General features: G+C 38.4%; 1 protein-coding gene across 8 annotated transcripts in view; it reads left to right on the top strand.

Moving 5' to 3' along the window:
- Tmem135 (transmembrane protein 135) overlaps positions 1 to 27,944 on the top strand; it is a 234,757-nt gene that overhangs the window by 87,869 nt on the left and 118,944 nt on the right. For all 8 annotated transcript variants that reach the window (XM_038313752.2, XM_038313746.2, XM_038313744.2 and 5 more), the window contains one exon: positions 8,643 to 8,676. In XM_038313752.2, coding sequence (XP_038169680.1) covers positions 8,665 to 8,676 — 12 coding nt within the window. In that variant the 5' untranslated portion in view covers positions 8,643 to 8,664. The remainder of the gene's footprint in view (positions 1 to 8,642; positions 8,677 to 27,944) is intronic.

The raw sequence follows: 27,944 nt of genomic DNA, 5'->3' as shown, positions 1-27,944 counted from the left end.
GTGGTCTATGCTGCCCTCAAATATTGCATGTGTGGTCTATGCTGCCCTCGAATACTGCATGTGTGGTCTATGCTGCCCTCGAATACTGCATGTGTGGTCTATGCTGCCCTCGAATACTGCATGTACGGTCTATGCTGCCCTCGAATACTTCATGTGTGGTCTATGCTGCCCTCAAATACTGCATGTGTGGTCTATGCTGCCCTCAAATACTGCATGTGTGGTCTATGCTGCCCTCGGATACTGCATGTGTGGTCTATGCTGCCCTCGAATACTGCATGTGTGGTCTATGCTGCCCTTGAATACTGCATGTGTGGTCTATGCTGCCCTCGAATACTGCATGTGTGGTCTATGCTGCCCTCGAATACTGCATGTGTGGTCTATGCTGCCCTCGAATACTGCATGTGTGGTCTATACTGCCCTCGAATACTGCATGTACGGTCTATGCTGCCCTCGAATACTGCATGTGTGGTCTATACTGCCCTCGAATACTGCATGTGTGGTTTCTGCTGCCCTCGAATACTGCATGTGTGGTCTATGCTGCCCTCGAATACTGCATGTGTGGTCTATGCTGCCCTCGAATACTGCATGTGTGGTCTATGCTGCCCTCGAATACTGCATGTGTGGTCTGTGCTGCCCTCGAATACTGCATGTGTGGTCTACATCACCAGTTATGTTAACGTAGCTGCTGCTGCTCTCGAATACTGTATGTATGGTCTATGTTTTTAAATTTAATTTTGAGAATCTGTTTTTGTGTTAAAGTTTTTTTTTTCCCAGATAGCATTTAGTAGTTGAATTTTTGAACAATATTTATTTTGCTAGTTCTTGACTTTTAATTAGATTACTTAGTTCTTTAACATTTGGTTTATTTTTTGATGGGGTAGTTTAGATCTGATATTTGATTATTTTTTGTGTGTGTTTTCGTCCTTTGTATTATCAAACTATTGTTAAGACTTTGATTTCATTTTATTTATTATATTTGTGTCATCTAGGCCTCTAACCTTTCAGCTTCTCAGTGTTAATATTTAACTACCTCACAAAATGCAGAAGCCTATGTGGGTCCAGTTTAGAAGCTGATTATGGGATATTTAGGTTCTAATCATTCATCTTCTACAGCATTAACAGGAGTTGACACACAGTGTACCATAGTCCAAATGTTAAGGATGGAAGCAGTGTAGCATATGAGGACATGAAGAGTGGTTGTCTAGAAGTTCAGTGATGCTGGCATTGGTACCCATAGTGGTCTTTTTATGCTCACTTTCCATGGGTGATTTTTAAAAAAGCTTTTTGCAGTGTATGTATATTTAAGAGGGCTTTTTGCATTTGTTTCAGTCTTGGTCACTTGGTAGTCACACGAGATTCCCAGTGTTATCGCGTATGGTCTACTTCAAATATTAGTTGAAGTGGTTTGTTGTTGTTTGTTGCTTTAAAAGCAATCAATACTTTATCTTCTTTTTAACTGCTGTTGCTATTGGAATTTTTGGGAAGTCCCACTGGAGTCCTAAATGGTAACAGGGTTCCTTCCCCTTTACTCATTAATGAAGGGATTTAAGGACAGACTGAAAAGGAAGTTTGAGGAAAATTTTATTGAGTTTAAAAGAAAAATTCCAGGTTAAGCAAGTTGTAAATCTCTGCAGCTCCTAGGAGGAGGGAGATGGAGAAGAATCGAGAAAACCACTTGGTTTAGTTTAAGTGAATGTGGGAGCCATATAGCAGACTGCAGCCACATATGGAAGGAAGCTGAGCATTAGAGAAAGAGTGAAGAAGCCCAGAGTATCAGGGAAAACACACTTCTGCTCTGGCCAGTGTCCCAAAGAAGACTAAGGAGAAGAAGGGACAGTTGTGCCTGTAAGATGGGCTGACCCCACAGAACCTCTTGGCCATTTATTCGTAGGGACTGCAACTGGGGAGGGAATTCTGGGAAGGAAAATAGATTAGCTTATTAAAAATGGAATTCTTGTGTTTAGCTTAAAGTGAACCTACTTTCCTAGGGATGCTTCTATCTTCCTGAGGGATGGCCTCTTACCTAGGTCACTGACCTGCCTGCCTTCAAGGCTAGGTCTCCATCCTCACCAGAGCTTTTATTCTTTTTGTCTGAAGATAATAGTTTTTCCTTAATGGGCTCTTACTGCTACTATATTACCATATGGCTGAAGAAGAAAAATCAGTCTTATACATGATAGGATTTTTTTTTTTTACGTAATTGAACTGTGTGAAATCTGTTGATTTTTTTCCCATTGTTTATTAGGTGATAAGATTTATTATACTGGGAAATAGTTTTGTAGGGTTTGTGTTGAGAGCTGTGCATGTGTGATTCTCTTCAAATTTCCAAGGTCCTTTGTTTCTGCCATCTAGGGACTGATCTAGGGCCTTGTCTGTGTCCACCACTGAGCTGGGTTCCCCCACCAAGTTTTAGTTCTCTAGTATCCTAAGCCTAGGGATGTTTTAAAGGCAGTCGTTTTTGCTTTGTGTGTGTGTGTACAACTTTAAAACTTAGAAAAACAAATATGTATTTATTTCTTTATAGGTTGCCTTTTTTGAGTTTTATTTGAAAGAAATTTATAAGAATTTTGTAAGAGTTAATGCAGTCATCAGTTTTTTCCTGGAAAAGTGTATTTTACTTGTTATCAGTTTATGTTAAGGTTATATTATGTAGCAAGAACCTCAGTCGCTTATGAATAATTTATAAAAGTGAAGTTATACTTCACAATCATTGTTTTCAGTACGAAAATGAAACATGTTATTGTTGTTGTTATTCTGGGAGAAAGATAGAAGGTTTCAGTGCACAGAGAAATTAACAGTGTATGGGTAGAAGCAGTCAGTTGGCAGCCAGAAATGCGATTCGATTTAGGGGAAAGGCGGTGGTGAGATGAGGTTGGAAGTTTCTGCGTACACTGACATAGAAATCCCGGGAAAGAGGTTGTCTGGGCTTGAATGCTAGGAAGCAAAGGGCAGCTCAGTTTTATTTTCAGCAACTATTAGAATATTTTGGAAATACTATAAGAAATAGAGAAATAGATTGTGCAGAAATAGCACTTGGTGCCTTGTTTTGAAATAGTAATGTTTGTAGTCTCAGTTCTTAAATTTTAGAGCTTCAATAGTGAAAACGTTGTGATTCACGCACGTACTTGGTACTCGTCCGGGTCATCTGTTTTGCAGTTGTGATGTGGGTCTCTTCTCTGTGTTTTCTGTATGCACAGTAGATACCTGCAATGTGTGCTCTTATTATCTTTCTCCCTTCTCTCTTCTTTCTGCTTCTCCACCTCACTCTCTCATCCCATGTCTGTCAGTTCACCCAGCCTTTTCAGAGTTAAGCCTGCTTTGCCAATTAGTTTCTTATACCTAGTAAGAGAGGGCGCCTAGTTGAGTCCTAATCACACCACTCTGAGCTTCTGAGAGAGCTTTGAAGTTGTTTCCAGGGCTGCTTTAAAAACTTTTGCCACAAAGAACTGGGCTCCTCTTAGCTCAGTTGGAAGCCTGCTAGCATCTAGCTTACCCCCAGAGGGCTGTTAAGAAGGGGCCTTTTCTGTGACTCTAGGAAATGCCTTGTGCTCCAGAAAGAAGTTATTCTGATAGACTTTTCTTTCTTTCTTTCTTTTTTTTTCTTCAGAATTTGCTTTGATATTTAGTTTTCCTTTGGATAAGTTAAAAACCACAGTATGCTTAAAGATGGATTAAAATGAAAACCACTTTCATTTTAAGCAGGCTTTGGGGTTGAGTTATCAAGCACTGTACTATAGTAGTTAAGAAACATCTAAGCACACAGGACAAAGATGAAAAGAAGGATGTATATGCAAATCAAAGAGTTTGGTCTGTAGGTTCTTTACCTACTTGTTTCCACAGCTGATGTGCTCCTGCTACTCAGTACATTTTGTGGCAGAATGGGAGCCTGCACTCTTCTTCAGGCTGACAGATTGTCTTGCTCCTTCCTCTACCTTATAGGGGAAGTACAGTGAAAACTTTTGTTGCTTGGGTGTTGGCTGAGGTTTCTGTCCTGCCCAGTTCCTGCAATTGTTAAGTCCCAAAGAAATCACACAGAGGTCTACATTAGTTATAAACTGATTGGCCAAGTATCTCAGGCTTCTTATTAACTCTTATAACTTATATTAGCCCATTATTCTTGTCTATGTTAGCCAGGTGGCTCGGTACCTTATTCAGTGAGGCAGTCACATCTTGCTTCTTCTGTGGAGGGGTCACAACTGCTGAATAAGCTTTCCTCTTCCCAGAATTCTACTGTTCTCGTCACCCTGCCTCCACTTCCTGCTTGATTGTCCTGCCTATACTTCCTGCCTGGCTACTGGCCAATCAGTATTTATTTAAAATATAATTGACAGGATACAGGCCATTGTCCCACACTACTTGGGAACTGTCCCTTTATTTCTGCTTCATCTCCATTTCTCTTTACTTTTAGGCTGCAGATGTGCTTTATATATGTGTTTAATAAGATAGGTATGCATGCTGAACTGAGAAGTGAGATTGTTTCTGCTAGGCTCCCCAGAAACCTCAGTTAGGGAATGCATTATCCAATATCATTCAGAACCTCAGAATTGGCTCAAAAGCATTATGCAGTAAAGTTTCATAATGAGACACCACTAATTCTTCATTGAGAAGTGATGGTAATGCTGAAGGTAGCACTGCTGAGGACTGGGGCAGGATGTTTGGTACTTTTGAATCTGCTAAAGTGTTACAAAGATAGAATTTTTTTTTTCTGTAGGTGTGTTGATGTTGTGCTTGCAGGGTTACTTGATGTGCCAGTGGTTTAGTATAGCTGCTAAAATTCTGTATGCTAGCTTAAGAGATTTCTCCCCTTCAGAGAGAGGGGGGAGGGAGAGGGAGAGGGAGAGGGAGAGAGAGACACACAGACTGACTCTGTCTTAGAAAAGTAAGACATGAGGAAAGTGAGTGGGAGTTGACTGAGTATTGGCTGACTATTAGCTGACTGTTGACTGACTATTGGGTGACTATCTGGTCTTTGCATTGATACTTGAGAGGGAGGAGTTATGGCTGCTGTTCCTTAATAGCCCTCTTCCTGGTGACTTTGAACTGAACTCTTCAGGAAGCTCCAGGGCCATGGTGCAGAAACACCAGGAGATAGAGTTTTGTGGGGAGCCCACTGTGGTAGTGCCTCTCTCACTACATCAGGACTCTTTGTGGACCTTGACATGCTTTAATTCTTAGAACCCAGGCGCTTAGCAGGGCCCTCTCCTAAAGGAACCTGCTGCTTCACTGAGCACTCTGGTCCTAAGTACACACAGCTTCCAAACCTGACAACTCTTTGGACATGAGCCAAGGTCCCCAAGGTCTCCAGACAGAGGAGACTCTGATCCCATAAAGGCACCAGGAGTGAGGAGGGACCAGGATCTCTTGAGAGAGTGGGGCCGCATAGCAAGAGGATGGGACTCGCTTTCTTTCCATTCCATTTGCTTGCATGTGTGTATACAATATATATATATATATATATATATATATATATATATATACAATATATATATATATATATATATATATATATTGTATACACACATAAATGCAACCTGCTGAATTTGCTTATCATTGCTTGTATGTATGTAACTTTAAGGTTGATGGCTTTGTATTGGCTAACAATTAGGGGCCTTTTCCTGGCGAAGGCTCATTCTCCCTCTGTAGCAGTAGTCCTTAGTTGCCTAGTTATTTGTCTAGGGGTGAGGCCCTGTGAGAGTTCTTGCTTCCATATCACTGTGTCTGTTGGCATTGGCCTGTTGCTTGGGTCTTATTCAGGCTGCCATATTGTTATCGTATCATGGGTGAAGCATGCTTGTCATTTATGGTAGCTTTTCTGTTTCTCTGGCTTTTACAGTCTTTCTGCCCCTTCCCTCATGGTATTCCCTGAGTTTTAGGGCAGGAGTTGTGTTGTAAATGTAGCCACTGGGGCTTGGTATCATGCTGTCAGGTCTTCTCTGCATACCGACCAGTTCTCTGTAATGTTCTCCATCTATTGCAAATAGGAACTTCTTTGGTGAGAGCTGAGAGCTACATTAATCTGTGGGCATGAGATTATTTATAATGTTTTTAGGAATTATGCTGGTTTACTTAAGTGGCAGTAATAGGCTCTCCTCTAAGATCCATGGCCTCACCAGCCCTGGGTGGTTGGCTAGGTTTTTAGTACCAGGCAAGATTTTTCTCTTGTCATCAGGCCTTAAGTCCATTTAGATGTTGATTACTGCCATGTTATGAGTGAATTGGTTTTTTTAGATAATTTTATGTTTAAAAGTGTCAGCAGATAAGTAATTCTGTTTCTTTGTCTTAGTGGTAGAATGCAAGGGGATTAGAGTTAACTAGAACTCTGTTTCCCTAAATTTATTTCAGCAGTGTTAAGTTATACTGTCTCAGTGTAGTTTTGAAAATATTAAAAGTCTTAACTATTTTAAATAATGAGCAGTCAAGAATGTATCTGGTTATGACATGAAGACAGTTGCGTACATAATTACTGATATCTGGTGTGATATTTACTTGTGGGTGACTGGACAATAGCAACTTGTTTTATTGATGAAGTACTTCTCCTGTGCATTTCTCTGATGGTTAAGGATGATGAACATTTCCTTAAGTGTCTTTCAGCCATTTTAGATTCCTCTGTTGAGAGTTCTCTGTTTAGGTCTGTACTCCATTTTTTTTATTGGATTATGTGTTCATTTGATGACCCATTTCTTGAGTTCTTTGTATATTTTTGAGATTAGCTTTCTGTCTGATGTGGGGTTGGTGAAAATCTTTTCCCCTTCTGTAGGCTGTTATTTTGTCTTGTTGATGGTGTCCTTTGCTTTTCAGAAGCTTTTCAGTTTCAGGAGGTCCCATTTATTAATTGTTTCTCTCAGTGTCTGTGCTGCTGGGTTATATTTAGGAAGTGGTCTCCAGTGCCATTGTGTTCTTCCCGCTTTCTCTTCTTTGAGGTTCAGTGTGGTTGGCTTTCTGTTGAGGTCTTTGATCCATTTGGACTTGAGTTTTGTGCATGGTGATAGATATGGGTCTATTTTTATTCTTCTGCATGTTGATATCCAGTTATGCCAGCATCATGCAACATCTGTGGCAAATGTTCACACAGCAAGGCACTCTGACATGCCACATGCGGAGCCATTTGGGCCTGAAGCCCTTTGCCTGTGATGAATCCTGGTGCTGTGGGCTTGGTAGAACCTGGCTCTCCAAGGCCCCAGACGCCATTCTTGTGTAAATAAGTCATTTAAAAGCTGTCATTATCTTTGAGATTCTACCTCAGCCCTGTTAAGTATGTCTGGTAAAAATACTTCTTTTTCTGCTGCTGTATTTAGAGAATTTTTGTCTTTTGGCAATAGAAAGTTCCTTTGCTTATGACTACTTACTTAGTAATATGATAAAGATCCAGGTGATTTAGTAGAGGTTGTAATCAGTTACAAATGGATTATAATTGCTTTTGTACACATTGAACAATTGCCTGCGTGCAAAATTGTAGTGTGAAGCGGCGGGGCTGCGTCCCACCACCCGGCCACCGGCTAGCTTTACACCCGAAATAATTACACGGAAACTGTATTCTTTTAAAACACTGCCTGGCCCATAGTTTCAGCCTCTTATTGGTTAATTCTCACATCTTCCTTTAACCCATATTTAGTAATCTGGGTAGCACCACGAGGTGTGGCTTACCAGGAGAGATCTTAACCTGCGTCCATCTCGGAGAGGAGAAGCATGGAGACTCACTATGGCAACTGCCTGAAGCGTCTCCCCAACTCTACTTCCTTGTTCCCACAATTCTGTTCTGTCTACTCCACCTACCTAATTTTCTGTCTCTTAAAGGGCCAAGGCAGTTTTCTTTATTAATTAACCAATGAAAGAAACATAGACAGATAACTCTCCTCCATCACAAAATAAAAAAAAATAATCTGATGTTTTAGTTGCCTTTAGCCAGAATTGTTCCTTGACTTTTGGCAAGGTAAATTCTTAAGAATACTTCTTATAGAATTTTGATCCACTAGCCCCGTGTTTCTCAACCTTCCTAAGACTGCGACCCTTTAATACAGTTCCTCATGTTGTGGTGACCCCCAACCATAAAATTATTTTTTTTGCTACTTCATAACTGTAACTTTGCTACCAATGTGAATTGCATTGCAGTGTAAATATCTGATATGCAGGAGGTCTCTGACTCCTGTGTAAATGTCCTGTGACCCTCCAAAGGGGTTATGACCCCCGAAGCTTGAGAACCACGGCTCTGGCGCAATCAGATATACTAACTCCTGTCCGAAGTACTCGCTACTCTGCAGAGTTGCTTAAATACAGACATTTGAGCTCAGCCTGAACAATATAGTGAGATTCCATCTCAAGAAGGAAAAAAAAAATCTCTAACATAGAATAGAGACAGATTTTACTGGGTTTTCTAATAACAACAAAGCAATATTACTTTAAATATTTAATGACAAATAGAATTTTATTATTTATTATACTACTAGAATGACCTGGAGAATTAATGTAGGTTCAGTGCAGCACATTAAAACAATAGCTCAACACAATCTGCTTATATTCTAATATATTAATATTAGTATGTTTTTAGACTCTTGATAATTCTTCTTGATAGATTTTTGATAATGATAAAGTGATTATAAAATCAGATCAAAGCTTAATCTTTCTTTTTTACAAATTATTTACAGGAGAGGGCTGCTCACAATTTATATGGCCAACCTGGTAAGTAAAGCTGTTTTTTAATTTATTATTATTATTATTATTATTATTATTATTATTATTAATGGAAGAAGGAAAACCATGACTCTTGAGGCTGTTCGCTGTGTGTTTCAGAGGCTTATGTTAAATGGCTGGGGGAGCTTGCTATCATCTGGTTCCTTCTGTCATTATGACCTTCACTGATTTGAGAAGGGAACCAACTCACTGCCATATGCCCTTTGGAGTTCTTCTTTTCTAATGTAGAACTTTTTGATGGGTTACATGTTGGTACCTCTATATCCAGCTGTAGTGTGGAGCTGCGGGCTGCGTTCCCCCCGCACCGCTCCTGGCCGCCAGCTAGCTTATACCCCGAAATAACAACACACAAACTATATTCATTTAAACACTGCCTGGCCATTATTTTCAGCCTCTTTCTCACATCTTGACTAACCCATATCTAATAATCCATGTAGCACCACGAGTGGTGTCTTACCGGGAAAGATTCAGCACGTCTGACCTGGCGGCTGGCTTCATGGCATCTCTCTCAAAGGAGAGGCACGGCAGTCTTTCTAACTTAGGAGAGGCGTGGCATCTGACTGAGCCATCTACCTCACTTCCTTCTTCCTGTTTGTCTACTCCACCCATCTAAATCTTGCCCTATCAAAAAAGCCAAGGCAGTTTGTTTATTAGCCAATAAGAATCCTCCATCATCCAGCTCTCTCACCCCCTATTTAATTTTTTTATTTTGCTTGTGCTTTTTTTGGTTTAGGGATTAGTTGTCATGATAAACCTTTAATATTAAAGCAGCAATGCTACTGATGTTTAAACATAAGTGTATTAACACAGACATCTAAATTCCCAAGTCTACAGGAATGAAGTCAGTGTCACGTGGTCGGAGTCCACATCTAATCCAGATGCTGCTACCATGTCGTCAGCTCCCCCTTCTCAATCAGTTTAGTAGTTAACAGTTGATATCAGGTAGTTTCAGTGAGACTAGGTAATTTAACTGAAGAGAAGCCCCTGAGTTGTGTAAGATGTATTTGTGTTTTCTTTCTTGCTAATACCTGCTAAGGCCACTTCAGGAAGGAATGGTTTCTTTTGACTCTTGGTTTGTGGGCACACAGTCTATTACACTGGGAAGGGCATGGTGGCAGCAATGCCAGGCAACTGCTCTGTCACATTGCATCTACTGTCAGGAGTCAGAGAGAGATGAGTTTTGGTGTTCAGCTTGCTTTTTCCATTCTTCAATTTTGATTCAGTCTGTGTCCCTAATATATGAAGTAGATCTGCCCCCCCCCTTAGTAAATTTCTCTGGAAACATCTTCGCATACACACTCAGAGATACATCTCTTACATGGCTCCAAATCCAGTCGTGCTAACAGTGAAAAGTGTCCGTCACACGTAGAAGTTCGTTTCAGTGACGAAGCAGCTCAGCACCGTGCTGCTGTATCTTAGCTACCTGTGCTGGATGCCGCTGGCTCTCATGTTCATGGAGTCTACGGTCTAGTGAAGGAGTCCCAGTGGAATAATACGAATGCAGAAGACTGAAATGTAAGCTGTGCACACATGGGGGCTGCAGTGAGAGCAGCACCGAACTGCTGTGTTGGAGGGGGACTCCTGATCCTTTTGTGTCATTCCACCCATATCTGCCATGTACAGGGAGACCTGCAAGGCCCATGCGATGTGAGAGATGTCACTCATCAGCAAAGCCTGGGGCCTGCAGTTGGCTAAGTTATTAAAGCATCTACTGCAGAACTTCAGTGTTCTGATCTCTTCTAATTGCAGTGAAAAAGAAGTTCCAGGACACCAAGAGACCAGAGAGCAATTAGAGGATTAATTTTTGTCTTTATTCTTTTTGAGCAAAGAATTCTACACTCTAAGCTTTGTCCGATCAGGGGCATTTCCTATTTTATGTCTCACTTGAATAGAATTTGATGAGTATTTGTTGAATCAACAATGATTGTGCTAGATAGAGAATTCTGAGCTGGCCGTGACCTAAAAAACAATCATCCCATTTTTGTTCAGACACCTTTTGGAGTCTGTTGTCAGTCTGGCTTTACTTTTGAAGGTAATCTCTTTTTCCATCAGTTTTTAAGATTTTCTTTTTGAAATCAGGACTTAGTTTGCTTTTTAAGTTAAAAACTGCTTTTCCTTGGTCTCTGTATTCAATCCATATTTTCTTCTCCATGTTTTCTTATTTGTTCCTCATATTTTTCCACTTTTTCATCTTAACTGAATCCTAATTGGGTTTCATATCCTTGCCTCAATTTAATTCTTCTATTTACATTTGTGTCCATATTGGGAACTGGAATCCAGGGTGTTGTTTTTTAACATGCTGCTTAATCTATTTCAGTATTCACTTCGACTGAAGGTTTTCTAATTTTAAAAAGAGATACATATTAGAGATAACAAAATGTGGAAATCCATGTTCTAGTAAAATCATCACCTAGCATACCAGTCAGTGTATCTCTTCTTTCTCTCCCTATCTCCAGTAGGGGCTTACAGTGTGTAGTCCACTCTGGCCTGAAGGTTACTGTATTCCAAGCTGACCCTGAGTCCTCAGTCCTTTTGCCGCAGGCGTCCAGACGCTGTGGTTCCTGGCGCGCACCACACCTGGCCATATCTCCTTTCCATTGTCCTCGCGTCTACATCTTCAGCTCTTCCAGGGATGATTTTAAGATGTGCTTAATTTCCTGACTAGGAAAAATAAATAAAAATAAATTCGGTCTTTTCCTTTTGCACTATTGGTCAAATACATCTTTAAAAGTATAGGTTGTTGGAATCGTTAAATTGTAAGTGAATGTGCAGGCTGACTCTATTTCAAATTATAGATAGCTTTCAATGACAGACATTCTAAGACACACCCGTTATACAATCTCCATCAGGAGCAAAGACTTCAGAACATTTTGATGTCGATGCATTTATAGTAATTATGGTTGTATCTATCCACTCCATTTTCTTGGAAGAGAGAACTTGTGTCTGAGCTGGGTCTAGAGTGGCAGCTGGTCCTCCCCTTACCACTCTTCGTGTGTGCTGTTGAGAAGACCTTGCCTGCCCCTCTTCAGGACATGGCATCCTAGGGCATGCCTGTGTGTTAGAGTGGCTTCTGAGCATTTTCCATGTTATGTGAGCGGGTGAGTTGGAACAGGAATAGTAGAGTATTGATGGAAAACATACTTTCAGTGGGCCTCTAGCAATCAGTTGTCTGTACCTAGAAGCACCTGGAAAATGAATGAATGAATGAATGAATGCATTTTGATAAACCCAAAGAAAATATATACTGAAGTTAACTGGCAGTAAGCTGGATCCGAAAATGTCTGTGTTGTTCATAAAAGGTGAAATGTGACATATAAATAAGAATGTAATATGGTAGTGATTTAACATCTTGTTGCTAAAATACCGTAGTTTTGCAAATTTTATGAAAAAGTGGAACTTTGAACAGGTTATGTAAGCTTTTTTCTTAAGACTTAGAAGGATCCTATGACTTTGCCTTTTTTTAATCACTCCTCCTCACCCCCTTTTCTGCTTCCTCCATACTGCCCCCTCTAGTGAAGCAAAGCGAACACATGTCCTCTGGGCCGTGGTGAAATGTCCCAGTTGTGAGGCCTCGCGTATCCAGTCCACACAGAACAACAGCCCCCGCCCTGTGCACAGTCTGCACATGAGGGTGCACATGTGTTTTGTTATTTTCCTGTGTATCAACATTTGGTTTTTTCCCTCCCTGTTTCGTCTTCCTTTCTGGGCATTGAAGCTTCATGTACGGTTTGGGCGTTGCTGTAGTGTGGTTGGAGAAGCGCCTGTGAGCACTTTGTGCTGGAAGCTGCCAAATGGATTTGTTAGACAAAGTGTTCATTGTAAGGAATAATTTTCAGGAGGGATTTATTTCAGTCCTTGCTATATTTGACCTATGTTAGTACGATATTTTGGTGAAATGATGATAAATACTGAACGTTGGTAGTTGTGGGGCTCTGTTGAAAAGGAGTATGAGCACCTCTGCTTTGAGCTTGGGAGAAGAAGCCTAGAAGACAGCTGTGCCACAGCGACATGTTATCCTTGGCCTCGGGAAGAGACATGTTATCGCTGGCGTCAGAATTGACCTTTATCTCCCCGAGTGTTACCAATTGTGGCAAAAGGTTGGGGTAAGGGTGGAAGGATAAGAAATATATTGAGTGTTAGATGCTCTAAGTTGGGATTAGCACACTAAGTCAGTTCTTATTTTAGCTCGTTCACAAACCACAAAGGTATAACGCAGTGGTATGACGACTTGACTGTGTCCTGAGAGTGCTTGTACTATGTGATTGGGTCTAAGTGTTGATAGTTGTGTTTGAGGTGGAGAGGCAGGCAATAGGTAAAGAATTGTGAACTCTGCCTGGGGACGCCTCTGCTGATTTTTTTCTTTGGAGCACAGGTTCGTCTGCTGATGTTTGCATTGTAGGGATGTTCTCCTCTGAGCTCTCTTGTAGCTAATCTTTAGTACTGATAATATTTGTCCCTGTAAGTTTTAGTTATTAAAATATGGAGTCATGTAGCTCTAATGATAAACATTAAAAAATAGACTCACAGCAGTTGAACTAATATTTGTTTAACTCTAATCTATGTAACATATTTTAGAGTGGAAATATGTACTTTCAAAAATACTGTCTTCTAGATTTTCAAATTGACAGCAAATTATTTGTCAAAGGTCAGATGAATAAAAGACATATTAAAAATATAAAATAAATAATCACATATTTTCTCTGGTTTATCCCCAAAAGAATAGCAGTAAAATGATGGAAAGTTTTCTGTGCCAAACGCAGCTATCCCCATGAATGGCAGCTGCTAAGACTCTGCCCTGCCACACTGGGATGGAGAGCCCTGAAGTACATCAGTGGTGCCCATGGCTAAGGTTTCTAGTCTTGCAAGATCATCACATGCATCAGGTGTTGTGAAAGATGTCAAGTCTTATTCTTTTCTTTTTAGCTTAATTCTAAGAAAAAGTGCTTTAGATGTGAAAGTATCAAGTCTCCAGAAGGACCCACAGAGAAGGATGTTTAAAGTCCGATATCCCTTCTCTTGGAATTAGGAACCTATAGAATAATACTTGACATCTCTCACAACAGCTGCCTAGCTTTTGATGATTACGAGTGACTTTCAAAAGGAAGCTGTGATTTATAATGTCATATATGCCACCAATCATTTAATCGTGCGTGCACTTATACATATATATGTAGACTCCGATAGCATTTACTTTTCAGTGTTAAGCACTCAGTGTCTTTGACTAGAGCATCTGTATTTAATATTTTAAACATAAGGTTTGTAAATGTCGAATCAAGTTTTGTTAGAAGACCACTTCAGTAATGAAATTGAACAAGTATTCATTATCAGTTGTGCTTGGTACATGTGCTGGGCACATGAGGATAAAAAAAGAGATACAGGAAAGGCTGTGAAGGAGTTGGAGCAACTTGATAGATGAGCCCCAAAGAAATAGTGCTTTATTAAAAAAAAGTGATAAACATTATCTCAAATTGCCTTCCCAAGCCTTCCCTTTTGTTTCATATATATCATCCATCCATCCATCCATCCATCCATCCATCCATCCATCCATCCATCCATCCATCCATCCATCCAGTGGTTTAAACCAGAAACTCAAGAATTTCACACTTTACTTGCCTTTATATTGGTAGTCCAATCCGGCCCGTCTCTGGTGCAGGATAAGAGGTGTTAGGTTAGGATGTTTGTCCTTTCAGAGCTCACATTTAAACTGATTGCTTTCACAGCGCTGTTAAGGTGTTTTAGGTCATGAGGACCTTTCTGCATATGTAAGGGCCTTACTGAAGGAGTGCATTTGCTTCCTTTTTGCTCTTTCTCTCCCTCCCTCCCTCCCTCCCTCCCTCCCTCCCTCCCTCCCTCCCTCCCTCCCTCCCTCCCTCCCTCCCTCTCTCTCTCCCTTCTGCTGTGTGCTGCCTTCTGCTCTATTATGATCTGTCAAGAAGGTCCTTTGAAAATGCAGTATTTTTTTTTTAATTTTTGAGATTATAATTTACATGCATTTTCCCTTTCCTCGCCTTCCTTCAAACTGTCTCATGTACCCCTTCCTTGCTCTTCCTCAAATACATGGTCTCTTTTCCCCCACTAATTGTTATTGCATGCATATATGCATATGTATATACATTTGTATTGCTAAATATACCCTGATCAGTGCATGTAATACTCCTTGTATGTAGGCTTTCAGGGCTGACCATTTGGCACCGGACAACCAACTGGTGTGCTCTTCCCCAGGGGAAGACCGCCTCGCCTGCTTACAGAGTTTCTCAGGGAGGCTTCCTGGGTTTTTCTCTGGAATTGCTATTGTTATTGTCCTTGTTCAGCTCAGTTTAGACTGTTACATTGGTGATACTTTATGTGTGTAGTTTCTGACATTCCAGGGAGACACAATCTCACAGCTTACTCTCTGATTCTCTGGTTCTTACAATAATGGTTCTGCTCCCTCTTCTTCAGTGTTCCTTTAGCCTTAGGTACCAGAGTGTTTTGTAGAGGTGTCCTTTGGGTTGGCGTTCCACAGCTCATTTTGATTGATTGTGGTTTTCTGCCGTGGTTTCCATATGTTGCAAAGCTTTCCAGCACCTAGAAGTTTAGCCAATAAATTCCTGTTCATTATAGATGACCAGTGTTGGGTTTTTCATTAGAATATTACAAAGACTCACTGAGCAAGGGCTGCAAGTCCCCATCACTGTGGGCAGCTCTCGGTGTCCTGTCTGAGCTGCCCTCCAGACTGCGCTCTCAGGAACAGGAACACAGAGCAGTTTTTACTAGCTGGTAAGCATGAGCGTTTCACTTCTCTGTTTTGCGTTCCCTGATACAGTCCTCTGCTGGACGTATGGGGTTTCTTGGAACATCTCAACCCTCTGGGAGTCAGGGAGGAGCTACGTTTTCCTGTGGTGTTGGCTTATGGGAAATGCAAGGAAAGGGTTATAAGGAAAATTAGCATTTCCTGGGCATAGCAAACATAAATTTCTAAGTGTGTGCAAAATTTATCAAATGTGTTCTTTATTGTAGTGCTTATTCTTCTAACTGCTGTTAAGTGTTAAAAATTCATTTTTTATAGCCACAGAATTTTCTCTAGCATTCTAGAGCTTTCCTTGCTCTAGCAGTAAAATATAATCAACTTTTGCTAATATAGTTTTAGGATAATTTGAAATACCAAGTAATTTATTTGGCCTTTGTTACTATAGTGTATGTCAGTTGACTTTTAAATTTTCTGTGTTAATGAGAGAAAGAAACAAGCCATATTGGGATGCATTTTATTGACTGACATTTTCTTATTGGAGTGAACAACAGAATGACCTTACGTGTCTACTGATACCTCCCCTTTTCTTTCTCATCAAATCGTTTCTCTAGTTTTTGTGTGGAAAAGGCTACATAAGCCCTCCACGTCACACAGTAGGTTTGCATCCTCACAGAACGACCTGCGGATTCACTCTGTTTCTTGCTGAGAGAGCATGGGCTGAATTCAGTTCTTCTGCATTGCTCATTCATGCTGTGGCATGGTAGCAGTCCCTCAAGGAGAACAGAGTTCTCTGGGATGGTGACTGGTGTTGGAAGGTACAGGACATGTTCCAACTCCCATAACAGCAACCAGAAAAGAGTGAAGCCATTAAGAGTGAGATGAATTCAAATTTCAGTTCTGTCTCAGCATTTCTGTACTGAGGTAATGAATCATTCCCTGAAGTAAGAAAAGAAGAAAAACTCCATTTGCTTATCCACGGAACAATAATTCTGCTTTTTAAGGAATATATGAGTATATATGAGTAACTAATACACACATACACACACACACACCACACATACATACACCATACATACATATACATACAATCTTTAAATTAAAAAATGTACCAAAAAGAAATAATATATAGGTGGCTAGGATTGCAGGGTCATATTTATAATGTGTGGTCAATATTTCAAAACAGTTGCTGATTTGAACATGCTGAAATAGGTACTATTGTGAACTTATTTGTTCATTTTTCCAGCACTGTGTTCTTGTACTAAATCTGAATGAAACAAGTTGTTGCCAATGGAAAATTTAAATATAATTTAGGCCCCACTAGTTTGGCAGGTGTGTAGACCAGCACTAGGAAGTGATTCTCAGTAGCAAGGACTAATGCCATGTTTAATTCTTTTTTCCCTTTTCATGAATTTTCTAGACAGTCCACAAAATACTCATGAAGGTATATATTTTTCCTTGGATTTTTAAGAGTAAACTTTCACCATTACGATACTTAAAATGTTTTTTTTTTAATTTGTTTTATTCTTTGGGATTTTCTCAGATTTCATGTTAATGATCTGAATTGCTTGTGTCATTGAATGATAGCTATGGCAATATAAGCCAGTGTTTAATAATTGCATTAGAACGTGCTCTTTCCATGTTTTTTCCTTTAACATGTCCACCACCATGCTAAATAGACCGAACAGCTTTTCTTATCCCATGCATAGATGAAGAAGACTACACAAAGCGGGATATGCGGCTTCTAAGCTTCCACTGGCCATGCACGAGGCTCCGAAAACTCACCGATACTAGGCCAGTGGTTGTTATAGGCTACTCTATTCTGTCTAAATATTCTTTAACGCGTAAGACTTTAAAAAAATTGGTGAAAGTAAGCAATAACTTAAATGGAACAGTTGCAATATAGAACTTGATTGTTTCACTTTTGGCCTTTAATTAAGGCTGTACCCAGAGTTCTGGAATGTAGCAGCGGTCTTTTAACAAGTTTAGCACTGGTGTATTAGCCTTAGGGACACCTCTGTGGTGCAGAAGCATGGCTTGCCCCCCTGTATTAAATCATTTTATCATGCTGCAGTCTAGAAGGTAGACACTGCTGACACATTTAGGGATTTAATTATTTGTGTCATGCAATTAAAATCAAAGGAAAAATAACTTAATACTCAACTAGTAAATTCCTGAAAACTCTTGATTTTTTGTATTTTGTAACTCTTGATCATATGCCTTAGTGATTTTGTAATTTTTATTTAACTATTTTGAAATAGTTATAATTATTTAATATTTTATAAATAGAAGTAAAGAATGACATCTTTGTGTATTGTTTATTTTGCTTTTCCTATAGTGAGACACAAACTGTAATTAACACATCATCTTTATAGTCCTGAATAAAAACAACGGCTCTAATCCCCTGAAAGTCTGTGCGTGGTGGCACAAGCTCGTTTGCTCTTTCAAATGCCCAGGTTTATACACTTTCAAACGCTATACTCTATGTTTAATATTCTGTAGGACTCATCTAGGGTGGTTTCTCATATCACGGCGCTTATCATCATTTGCTAAATGACTTGTGAGAAGAAGGCTCTTTTAGGATTTTTTTCTATCAGTATTATCTTGTATTTGTTGGGATGTCTTAGTAGACTTCTATGGGAAAGGTAGGAATTTAAGCTTAATTGCCTTGCTTAATGGTGATGCGTTATTGTTTGTGGGATTGTTTAGATGTTTTCTATAACACCTAGATTCTGGAGTTTCTGGTACTTTGTCAGAAGATACATTGTAATTAATTCAATAAAGTTAGTTTATACCATGAAAAAGAGAAGGATATTGGGTTTAAAGTCTAGGTAGCAGTTCACTTTGAATATGTCTCAAAGGCAGACCATGTTTTTTAATCTCCATAAGTGATTAGCAAAGTAGAAAGTGAAAAACCCTAGTTCAGTTTAAAATGTCATTTGATGAAAGCCACTTCACTTTGTAATGCCCCTTATTGGCTAGGAAGTTACAGGAGGCAGACAAGCATTCCTTTTCATGAAATCTCATCAGGTATTTATGTGAGACTGTTTAAAAGAAATACAGAAGAAGACAGCAAAAAGAAAAGAAATACATGTATGCTAAAAAAAAGTGCCATGGCAACAGAAGCCAAGTCTTGTCTTACAGTTGTAATTATTTTTATTGGTATGTAATTAATAGCAACAGTAATATAATAACGATGTTTTGGTATCTGAAAATGTACCAGCAATCTGGTAAAAGCCAAGAGATAGACCACAAGGACAAGAGGATGGCAAGTTACTGTGGACCCAGAGACCAAAATTCTACTAAGGCTTTCACATCTATTAGTTTCCATGTAACCTAATTACTTGCATCTGATTTGCTGCCCTGAGAATTCTGAGGCGGTGGCAATACTTGAGTGTTTCTGTGAAAGAATTCTAGCTCCCAACTCTTATTGGTTGTGTAACAATCATACTCATACCCCTTTACTTGTTTATTTTCCCAGTTGTGCAAAGTATGTCATGACAGTGCTGAATGCAAAGAAAAGTAAATGGCACAGGCAAGTTTCATCAGCACGCAGAGACATTGCAGTCAGTCCTTGTTGTTTGGGGGTCATGATCCAGTCTGTGAGTCGTCACAGCATGGATGCTGCTCTCTGTATTTAGGAAAGTTGTGTACTAGGAAAGTGCATCCCATAAGCCTAGAAGACATTATTCCATGGAGATCCACATGTTTATATATATATATATATATTTTTTTTTTTTTGAGACAGGGTTTCTTTGTAGCTTTGGAGCCTGTCCTGGAACCAGCTCTTGTAGACCAGGCTGGCCTCGAACTCACAGAGATCCACCTGCCTCTGCCTCCTGAGTGCTGGGATTAAAGGTGTGCGCCACCACCACCCGGCCACATGTTTATATTTTAATCTGATTTTGTAATGCATAAGGAATTGAACTAAATTTACATATTGAGACATGTTTGTTTTAACTCTCCAACTGCCTTGTCTTTTTCTTTGAATAGGCACATAATATAATGCTTAAAAGCAGTTGGTATTCTGTTTTTGTATGATTGCAATGGTTTTAAATGGTTTTAAATAGAAATGAATATGGTATTATGTAAATTATAATTATTTTCAAGTTTATTGTTATATAGATGCAATTAACTCAAGATTTAACAGGTAGATACTTTTAATAATTGTATTTATGAAACTAAAGGCAGAATAGAGGAGTTGAGAATGTTTTTCTGTTTCATGACAGAGGGATTTGAAAATGTATAATGAAATATTTTTAATCCCTTGTAAATTTTTATTGATACAATAAAAACTCAATATTTTTTCAGAAATTATCTTGTGAATATAATTGAGGTTTCTGCCTATATGCACAAAACCAAACATGACCAGCAAAGAGTGGTGGACTGATCACAGATTTCACAGTGATGTGAAACACAGATTGTAATATTTAGAGGATGCCACATGACAACAAGCCTGTCTATGAGAAACATAAAGCTTGGCAGGAGTTTGTGTGCTGCCTCATCATTGACTACTTTTGTGCTTTAACCCATTCCTTCAAATCCCAATGGCATGATAGTGAACACTTGAAAAGGAATATGTCAAAAAATACTGGAAGAGTCCAGACGATTTGGTAAAACTAGATTCCTAATAAATAGCATCACTATAAATGCCAGGGACGGATTAGCTACATCGGAGGGGCTGTTATTGTTGGAGCTCTAGATAGACGGTCTAGGAGATCAGTAAGGATCAGGAAGCGCTAATTAATGGGGTGCATTTGGAAGAGTGGAGTCATTCCCCTTAGGAATGGGAGGGAAGAGTTGGATGGTGCAGGATAGCTTCATCCAAGAGTAAAAGTGCTGAAGGATGTTAAGTATTTGGAAAGTCTCCATCTCTGGCTTGCTTATCTGCTCTCTCCTCATACCATTAGGGTGAAGTTTGCCAGTCACTTCCAGCTCATGTTTTACTCCAGTCTTCCTTTCTTCAGAAAAAGTTAACCCCATCACTGCAGCAGACATTTTTATTTTTTATATTCATTCATAATCGTGCACACATACTCTTTGGATTGGGTGGATCTCTGCAATTTTCACCAGAAACAAGACTATTAAGTCAATATCAAGAGAGATTTGAAGAAAATTCAACATTACCAACAGAAGGCTCATGTTGAATAAACATTTGATCTTAGAAAAACCCCCAAAATTTAGAAATTGGCTAGCCCCCCATAAAGTTTTTTGTAGTGATAGCAATTATTAAACAAAATAGTCACAGAAGTAAAAGATGTTCTTAGAAATAAAAATGATTTATTTAAAAATGCCATAACAAAGAGATAGAAAGATAAAGCTAAGACTTTTGTCACAAAAGTGGAACAGAAAGTAGAGATGAGAAATACTGAGGGATATGGATATAAGATGGAATATACTGAAGAACTGAAGTTTAGGAAAAAGAAAATATTATGGGAGGGAAATAGTAAATAGACAATTGGGTATTTATATTGTGTATTTTCTTAAATGAAGAAAGCCAAAGGCTTACTTGTCACATTCAGGTTGGCTTTTAAAACTGTAAGATACAGGAAACTTTCTGGAAGCATCTAGAGAAAATTTAGATGTAATCAAATTAGCAAGTCCTGAAAAGCAATGTAGGGATGTCTATAGTTCTGAAGAAAGATGGTTTCTAACCTGGAATTCTATGAGCAGGGAAACTGTGACCCTTAATGTGGATAAAAGAAGAGACTTTCAGTTACTGGAGTTTACTCTTCATCTAGTCTCTCTTGGTAGAAAAAAAACAAAACCAAAAAACTCACTTGAGAATTTGGCAAAAATAGGAAGACCTCTAGCCCACCAGGAAAGAGAGAGAAAACTGGATCTTAGAAACTGGAAACCTCCCTACCCCATGCAACAGCACAATCAGCTAACAGCTGTGTACCAGATCTTGAAACAGACTGCTCCAAGTTCAGTAAGAATCGAGATGCCACGATTCAGTGTCTGTTTCATGATTGAAAGTCCATGATTAAGGATGGAGAAATGCAATGGTGTAATGAAAAACACGTTTATGGAAACAATAACAGAAAAGCAAAATCTCCAGAGAACCAACAAGCTTTGTAGGAAGGTGATGGTCCAAGTATGAAAGTGTGTGGTTGATTTTGAATGCTTGCTGGAGAGCTGATTTGCCTTTGTCTCACTGTGCCTGTTTACTACATCTAATGTACAGATATATTAGTTTATTGATTCTCAACTTTATATACTGAATTGATGTGAGACTCCCCTCTGTATTCTATGAATATGTTTTATTACCATTGGTTAATGAAGGAGCTGCTTTTGCCTAGGGCAGGGCAGAATAAAGCCAGGTAGGAAATCCAAACAGAGATAGAGAGAGTAGGTGGAGCAAGGGAGTCGCCATATAGCTGACAAAGGAGAAAGGTGCTGGAACCTTACAGGTAGGCCACAGCCTTGTGGTGATACATAGAATAATAGAAATGGGTTAATTTAAGATGTAAAAGCTAGCTAGAAATACGCCCAAGCCACCAGTCAAACAGTGTTATAGTTTTTGTGTGATTATCCAGGTGTGGGTGGATGGGAACTAAAGAGCAGTCACCATTTACAAAATGGCACCCAATGTTCGGCAGTGTACATCCACATAGAGTCCAAGAAAGCTTAATTTAAAAAAAAGGCTTTTAGACCCATAAAAATGGGAGATAATTGGAGCTTCTTGGTAGTTTTATTTTTTTTTGTTATGATAAAAGATAAATTAGTTTGAAGCTTTAGAATCACAAAAAATATTGTAACAGTAATTCTTGCTTGATACCTGTTTTGTTATATGTAATTTTACTAGTTAAAGTTAAAACCTTCCTTTTTATTTAGACAGAAAAGGGGAGATGATATGGGACTCCCCTCTGTATGCTGTGAGTATGTTTTATTACCATTGGTTAATTCAAGAATTCTGCCTATGTAGGGCAGAATAAAACCAGGTGGGAAATCCAAACAGAAATATAGAATAGCTGGAATCAGGGAGACAGATGTAGCTATCGAAGGAGAAAGATGCTGTAACCTTACCTTTGTGGTGATACATAGAATTATAGAAATGGGCTAATTTAAGGTGTAAGAGCTAGCTAGAAATACACCCAAGCCATCAGCTAAACAGTGTTGTAATTAATATAGTTTCTGTGTGCTTATTTGGGTCTTGGAGGCCAGAAACAAAAGAGCAGTCACCACTTGCCCTTAATATTTTAAATAAAAGTTTGAATAGTCAATTTTCCATCATTTATTGGATGAAACTTCAGAACAAGCTGTAAGTACAAAAAGTCATTACTACACATAAATATATAATGGCTTTATACTTAGACACACATATATGGCTATATTCTTATAAATGTGTTTGTGTGTATATATATTCATATATATATATATATGAATATATATTTATCAGACATTTATTAGACAAAAGCTGGGAAATAGGGTTGGTAAAGTGGCTCAGTTGGTGAAGGCACTTGCAGATAACCCTACTGACCTGAGTTTGTGCTTTAAAAACCACATGTTGATAGGAGAGATTTTTTTTCCCCAAACTTTGTCCTCTGAACTCTCTATATATGTGGAAGTACAAATACGTGTGTGTGTGTGCATACAACACACACACACACACACACACACACACACACACACACACACACGGAGTGACAAATTTACAAATAGAGCTGGGAAATACCAGAAAAGAGAAAGTGAGATGGAGACATTTCCAGTTCTTCTCTCATACATTGCACACGGACCACAGTTTCCTCTCCCTCTGCTCAGTTTCTCCCCACACCTCCCTCCTCCCCCAAGATAGACTTCTTTGCTTCCCTTCTGTAAAGAGCAGGGCCTAGGAATATTAATGGAAGCATTTAAAATTGTACTAATATCATTTTATATACAGGGGAGTCAATATATGACTGAAGTTAATAGATTGTGGAATATGAGTTGGGATGCTGGAGAGATGGCTCAGCAGCATCTTGAGCTATTGCTGCTCTTGAAGAGGCTAACTTAGATTTGCAGCACCCGTGTCAGGTGTCTCACAGTAGCTGCTCAGGATTCTGTGGGCACCTGCGCTCAGCGCACCACTGCCTATCATTGAAAATAAAAAGTCCTTTAGGAAAGAGAACAGAGATTGAGCATGGTGGTGCATGCCTGTACTCAGCACTAGGGAGGTTGAGACAGGAGGATAACGAGTATCAAGGCATCCTGAGGTCTGTGGTTTATTGCTTTTCTACTTCCTGCCTATGGCTGTTTCTTTAAAGTATATTTTTGTACTTCTGCCTTTACATTGTACCTGCTACTCTCGAGGTCTGTAAATTGTACAATGATTTAAATGTAATTCTACTGGAATGATTTTTCAATCAATTTTTTATATTTAGTTGACTTTAAATTTAGAAATACTTTTGAGTAGAATATTTTTGATTATTTTTATGGGACTATTTTCTTTTCAAATGTTTCCTATGTAGTGTAAAATAAGTTTTATGCACATAGCATTTTTAGTTGTTCACAAAAAAGGGGAAAGTAGAGCTTATCACATTTTACTTCATATGAAATTCTTGAGCCTTAATCGAGAAGATTTCAGGGAATGTTATGGTGTAGTCTTACAAGTTTGTCAACTTTAAATTTATTGGTATAGAGTTTGACATTTAAAGTTTTATGTCATTTACTTACATTTGTGTGTGTGTATGTGAGCACACACACATATGCTGCCAGTGTGTGTACGTGGAGATGAAGACAAGTTGCAGGCATGAATTGTGTCTTTCTGCTCTGTGCTCCCAGGAGTTGAACTTTGGTCATCAGATCTGACAGCATTCACCCACTGATCTACCTCATCAGCCTGAGTTTTGTTTTGTTAAACATACTAACCAACAAAACCAAAATAGCAAAATATATTGTATTAATACAGATGAAAGATTTTCGTTTTCTTGGAGGCAGAGATAGGCAAATCCCAGTGAGTTCAAGGCTAGCCTGTTCCAGGACAACTATGACTGTCACACAGAGAAACCCTGTCTTGAAAAACCAAAAAAAAAAAAAAACCCAAAAAAAGAAAAAAAGATTTTAGTTCTCTTAGCATTTAAATCTATGGTTGAAAAACAGAATTAAAACTTCCTTTTCAGTTGTTATCCTTAAAGATATAAATTTTCATTCTGTTATATTGTTTTCACTACCCTATATGATGTATATATCATATATATGTATATATATGTTTATATATGGCATAAATTCATACTTTGCCATAGTATGGAATATAAAATTCTATTTTTTCTATACTTGGAATTGACTGAATTCATTTGGATGACTGTTGCCCTTTACTGTTCATTATGCTTGAAATAAGAAAACAGTGACATTGGACACCTCCCTTCTCTAACATGTGGCTTCAATTTGCATTTTAATCAGAGTATGGAAGTCGTTACTCTGACATCTGAAACTGAGATAGTCGTAAAAGTTATCACTCACAAGACAGCAGACACAGTTTATTTTGTGTTTATGACTGGGTGGCCCTCTTGAAACTTTCCTGAACCTAATTGAATCCAGATATTAGAAATTTAAATTAATTATTTAAATATAATTAAATTATTAAATTTAAATACCAAAATTATTTGTTTAGGATGTGCTTAGTTGAATTGCCTTTAACAGGATCAATACAGACTGTTTAAGATTACAAAGCATGATGATGTGCGTGTTCAGATGTTAACTTGACAGTTTTTCCAGTAGATTTCTGGATAATTTGTACACAATAAAAGAAATCATTAGTTTTATTCTTTCCATTATGCCTAGTTTTCTCATAACTAACGACTGATGTAATATAATTTATTGCACAGAGCCATCAGACTACTATATAATTTCTTTATTTTTTGCTATGTTTTTGCCAAATCTTTATTTATTTCAAAACTTTAAGCTATCTCACATGATATAAGTCTCTAGTTCCTTGTTCGTTCATTTACTTTTTTTAGTCAGCAACTACTTGGCCATATTTCCTTGGACTCCAGCAAATCTCCTAGGCAACTGATCGTTCTTGCCCTTGTTATTTAAGCTTGGGTCCAGGAATTATCAGGGCTTTGTTTTTAGGTCAAGATGTCTGGTTTTGCCCTCTGTGTAAGTCATGTGATCTTCATGACTGTATTCTAGTAAAACTTTGTTTATTGACACTGAAATTTTATAATTTTTACGTTTTTGATTATTAGAAGTATTTGTGTTACCATTCAGGGCTGCCATAACAAATGTCCACCCAAACTAAGTGACTTGAAACAACATTTATTCTTTCTTGGTTCTGGAGGCTAAATGCAGTATGCTACAGGATCTTGCTACGTATCTCTGAAGTCTTAGTGTTGGGTTCCTTCATTACTCTGCAGGTTTCTTCCCATAATTGGTGTTCCTTGGCTTGTCACTGTACTGTTCTAGATCTCTGCCTCTGTCACTACACTGTCTTCTGTTCTGTGTCTGTATGATTTTGTAAATGAATTTTTTTTTCCTGTGTCACATAGATACTGCAAGTCATTAGATTTAGTGCCTAAACAGAGATCCTGTTTCCAATAAATTCACATTCACATGGCCTGGGATCATACTTGTTTCTTTGGGACAGTATCTAATCCAGTAGCCAACTTAAAAGAATATAAAACCATTCCTAGAGTGTGTGCCTTGCAGAATATATAATGGGGCAGACTTGGACATCTATTTTCTGACTCCTGCCAGTGGTGACATTCATTTATTCTTTCATTAAATACATATTCTTATTTGGAAACAGGGTGTGAATTAACACTTATTGAGCCTATTGATGCTTTGTCTTTTTAACTTTTTCCATTGTAGGAGGAGAGATCCACTTGTTCCCAGCCACTTAGCCCCAAAATAATTACACATAAACTGTATTATATAAATCATTGCTTGGCCCATTAGCTCTAACTTTCTATTGGCTAATTTTTATAAATCAGTTTAACCCATTTCTATTAATTTGTGTATCGCCACAAGGCTGTGGCTCACCAGGAAAAGTTCCAGTGTATATCTCTAGCGAGCTACATGGCTTCTCGCTAACTCTGTCTTCCTCCTTCTATGGTATAGGCCAAGCCAGTTTCTTGATTCATTAACTAATAAAAGCAACACATAGACAGAAGGACTTCCCATACCATCTCCCCTTTTCTGTTTAAACAGAAAGGAAGGCTTTAACTTTAACATAGTAAAATTACATATAACAAAACAGTTATTAAGCAAGAATTACAGTTACAATATTTATATCTACTTTATCTTTTATCTTAACTAATAAAACTATATCTATTCTTTAGCTCCATCAAAAACTCCAGAAGGATATAATATTTAAGTAAACCAGAAGTGAATTGCAAGCAACTTCAATTCTAGAATTTACAGAGACATCTCATTACCTGGACAGTCACCTAAAGTTCTTCTGTACCGTTGGGGCATCCATCTTCAGCCTACATGCCCGTAGTATCCAGTAGACTTTTCCACGAAGCAGGAAATTCCAAAGACAGTTATGTCTATACTGGCAGTTTGTCCATCACATTTTTCTGTGTCCTACAGAATGTCTAGCAGACTCTTTCATGAAGCAGGAACCCTGAAGGATCACCTCACCTTTAGGCAAGCTTAGCAGTCATTTCTCTGTGGGTTCTGCATGTCCAGTTTATCAAGCAGTCTAGGCAAGAGCAGTTTCTTGTCAAATGGTCAACCAACTCTATAAGGAGCCTCTTCAATGCCCATCATCCTCTTAAAGTAGCTTGGTGCTGCCAGGAGCAGATGTGTCTCACTGTCATGAAAAGTCTTAAGTTTTTAAACATTTTATAAGTCATAAAAATCTAAGTAACATGACTATAAGCTTGACTATTATATATAATTATCTATTAACCTTTATTTCTTAAATTATACATTATATTTTAAAGTGAACTACACAATCACAATACCATAATCAGGAGCAGAAATATACATATAACAAGATTGACCTTAAATTTGTATCAATAAACCAAGATCTATACCAATGAAAATCTCTATAGCATATCTACCTTTAAATGTAAAGGAGTATTTGCAAACAATATTTGGGAATATGGGCATAGTTTTGTCCAAACTTCTTCCTGCTGTTTATTGGGCGAAGTAATTTTTGGGGGTGTTCACAGCGACCTATCGGGGAATCGTTGTCTATTAAACCATATCAGTCTGGAATGAATCCACAGGTTCTCATCCTCTGTGGAAACAAAAGAAGAACCTCTTTTACAAAGCAACATATTCTTAGACCCAAATTCTAAAGTCAAGATACCTTTATAATGTATATGCTGGTTTAGCTTAGCAACCCATACAATGAAGTGTCTCTTTGTACTAGCTCCTTCACAGTCAAAAAATTCAAAGAAAACACAATAATATACACAATCCAGACTCTCTGTGTATAGTCCACCTTTACGTGGCTTATTTTTTCTTTTTTCTTTTTTTTTTGGTTTTCGAGACAGGGTTTATTTTTTTACACCGTTTAATCTATGTCTGTCTGTAGTCTGTCTCTTTAACGACTTTAAAAAAAAAAACAATTTATTTTTCAACTCTCTATACACTT

This window comes from Arvicola amphibius, chromosome 12 (assembly GCF_903992535.2).
Source record: "Arvicola amphibius chromosome 12, mArvAmp1.2, whole genome shotgun sequence".
In the NCBI taxonomy this organism is placed as follows: Eukaryota; Metazoa; Chordata; class Mammalia; order Rodentia; family Cricetidae; genus Arvicola; species Arvicola amphibius.
The sequence above is the reverse complement of the archived record's forward strand: the minus strand, read 5'-3'. Positions and strand labels throughout refer to the sequence as shown.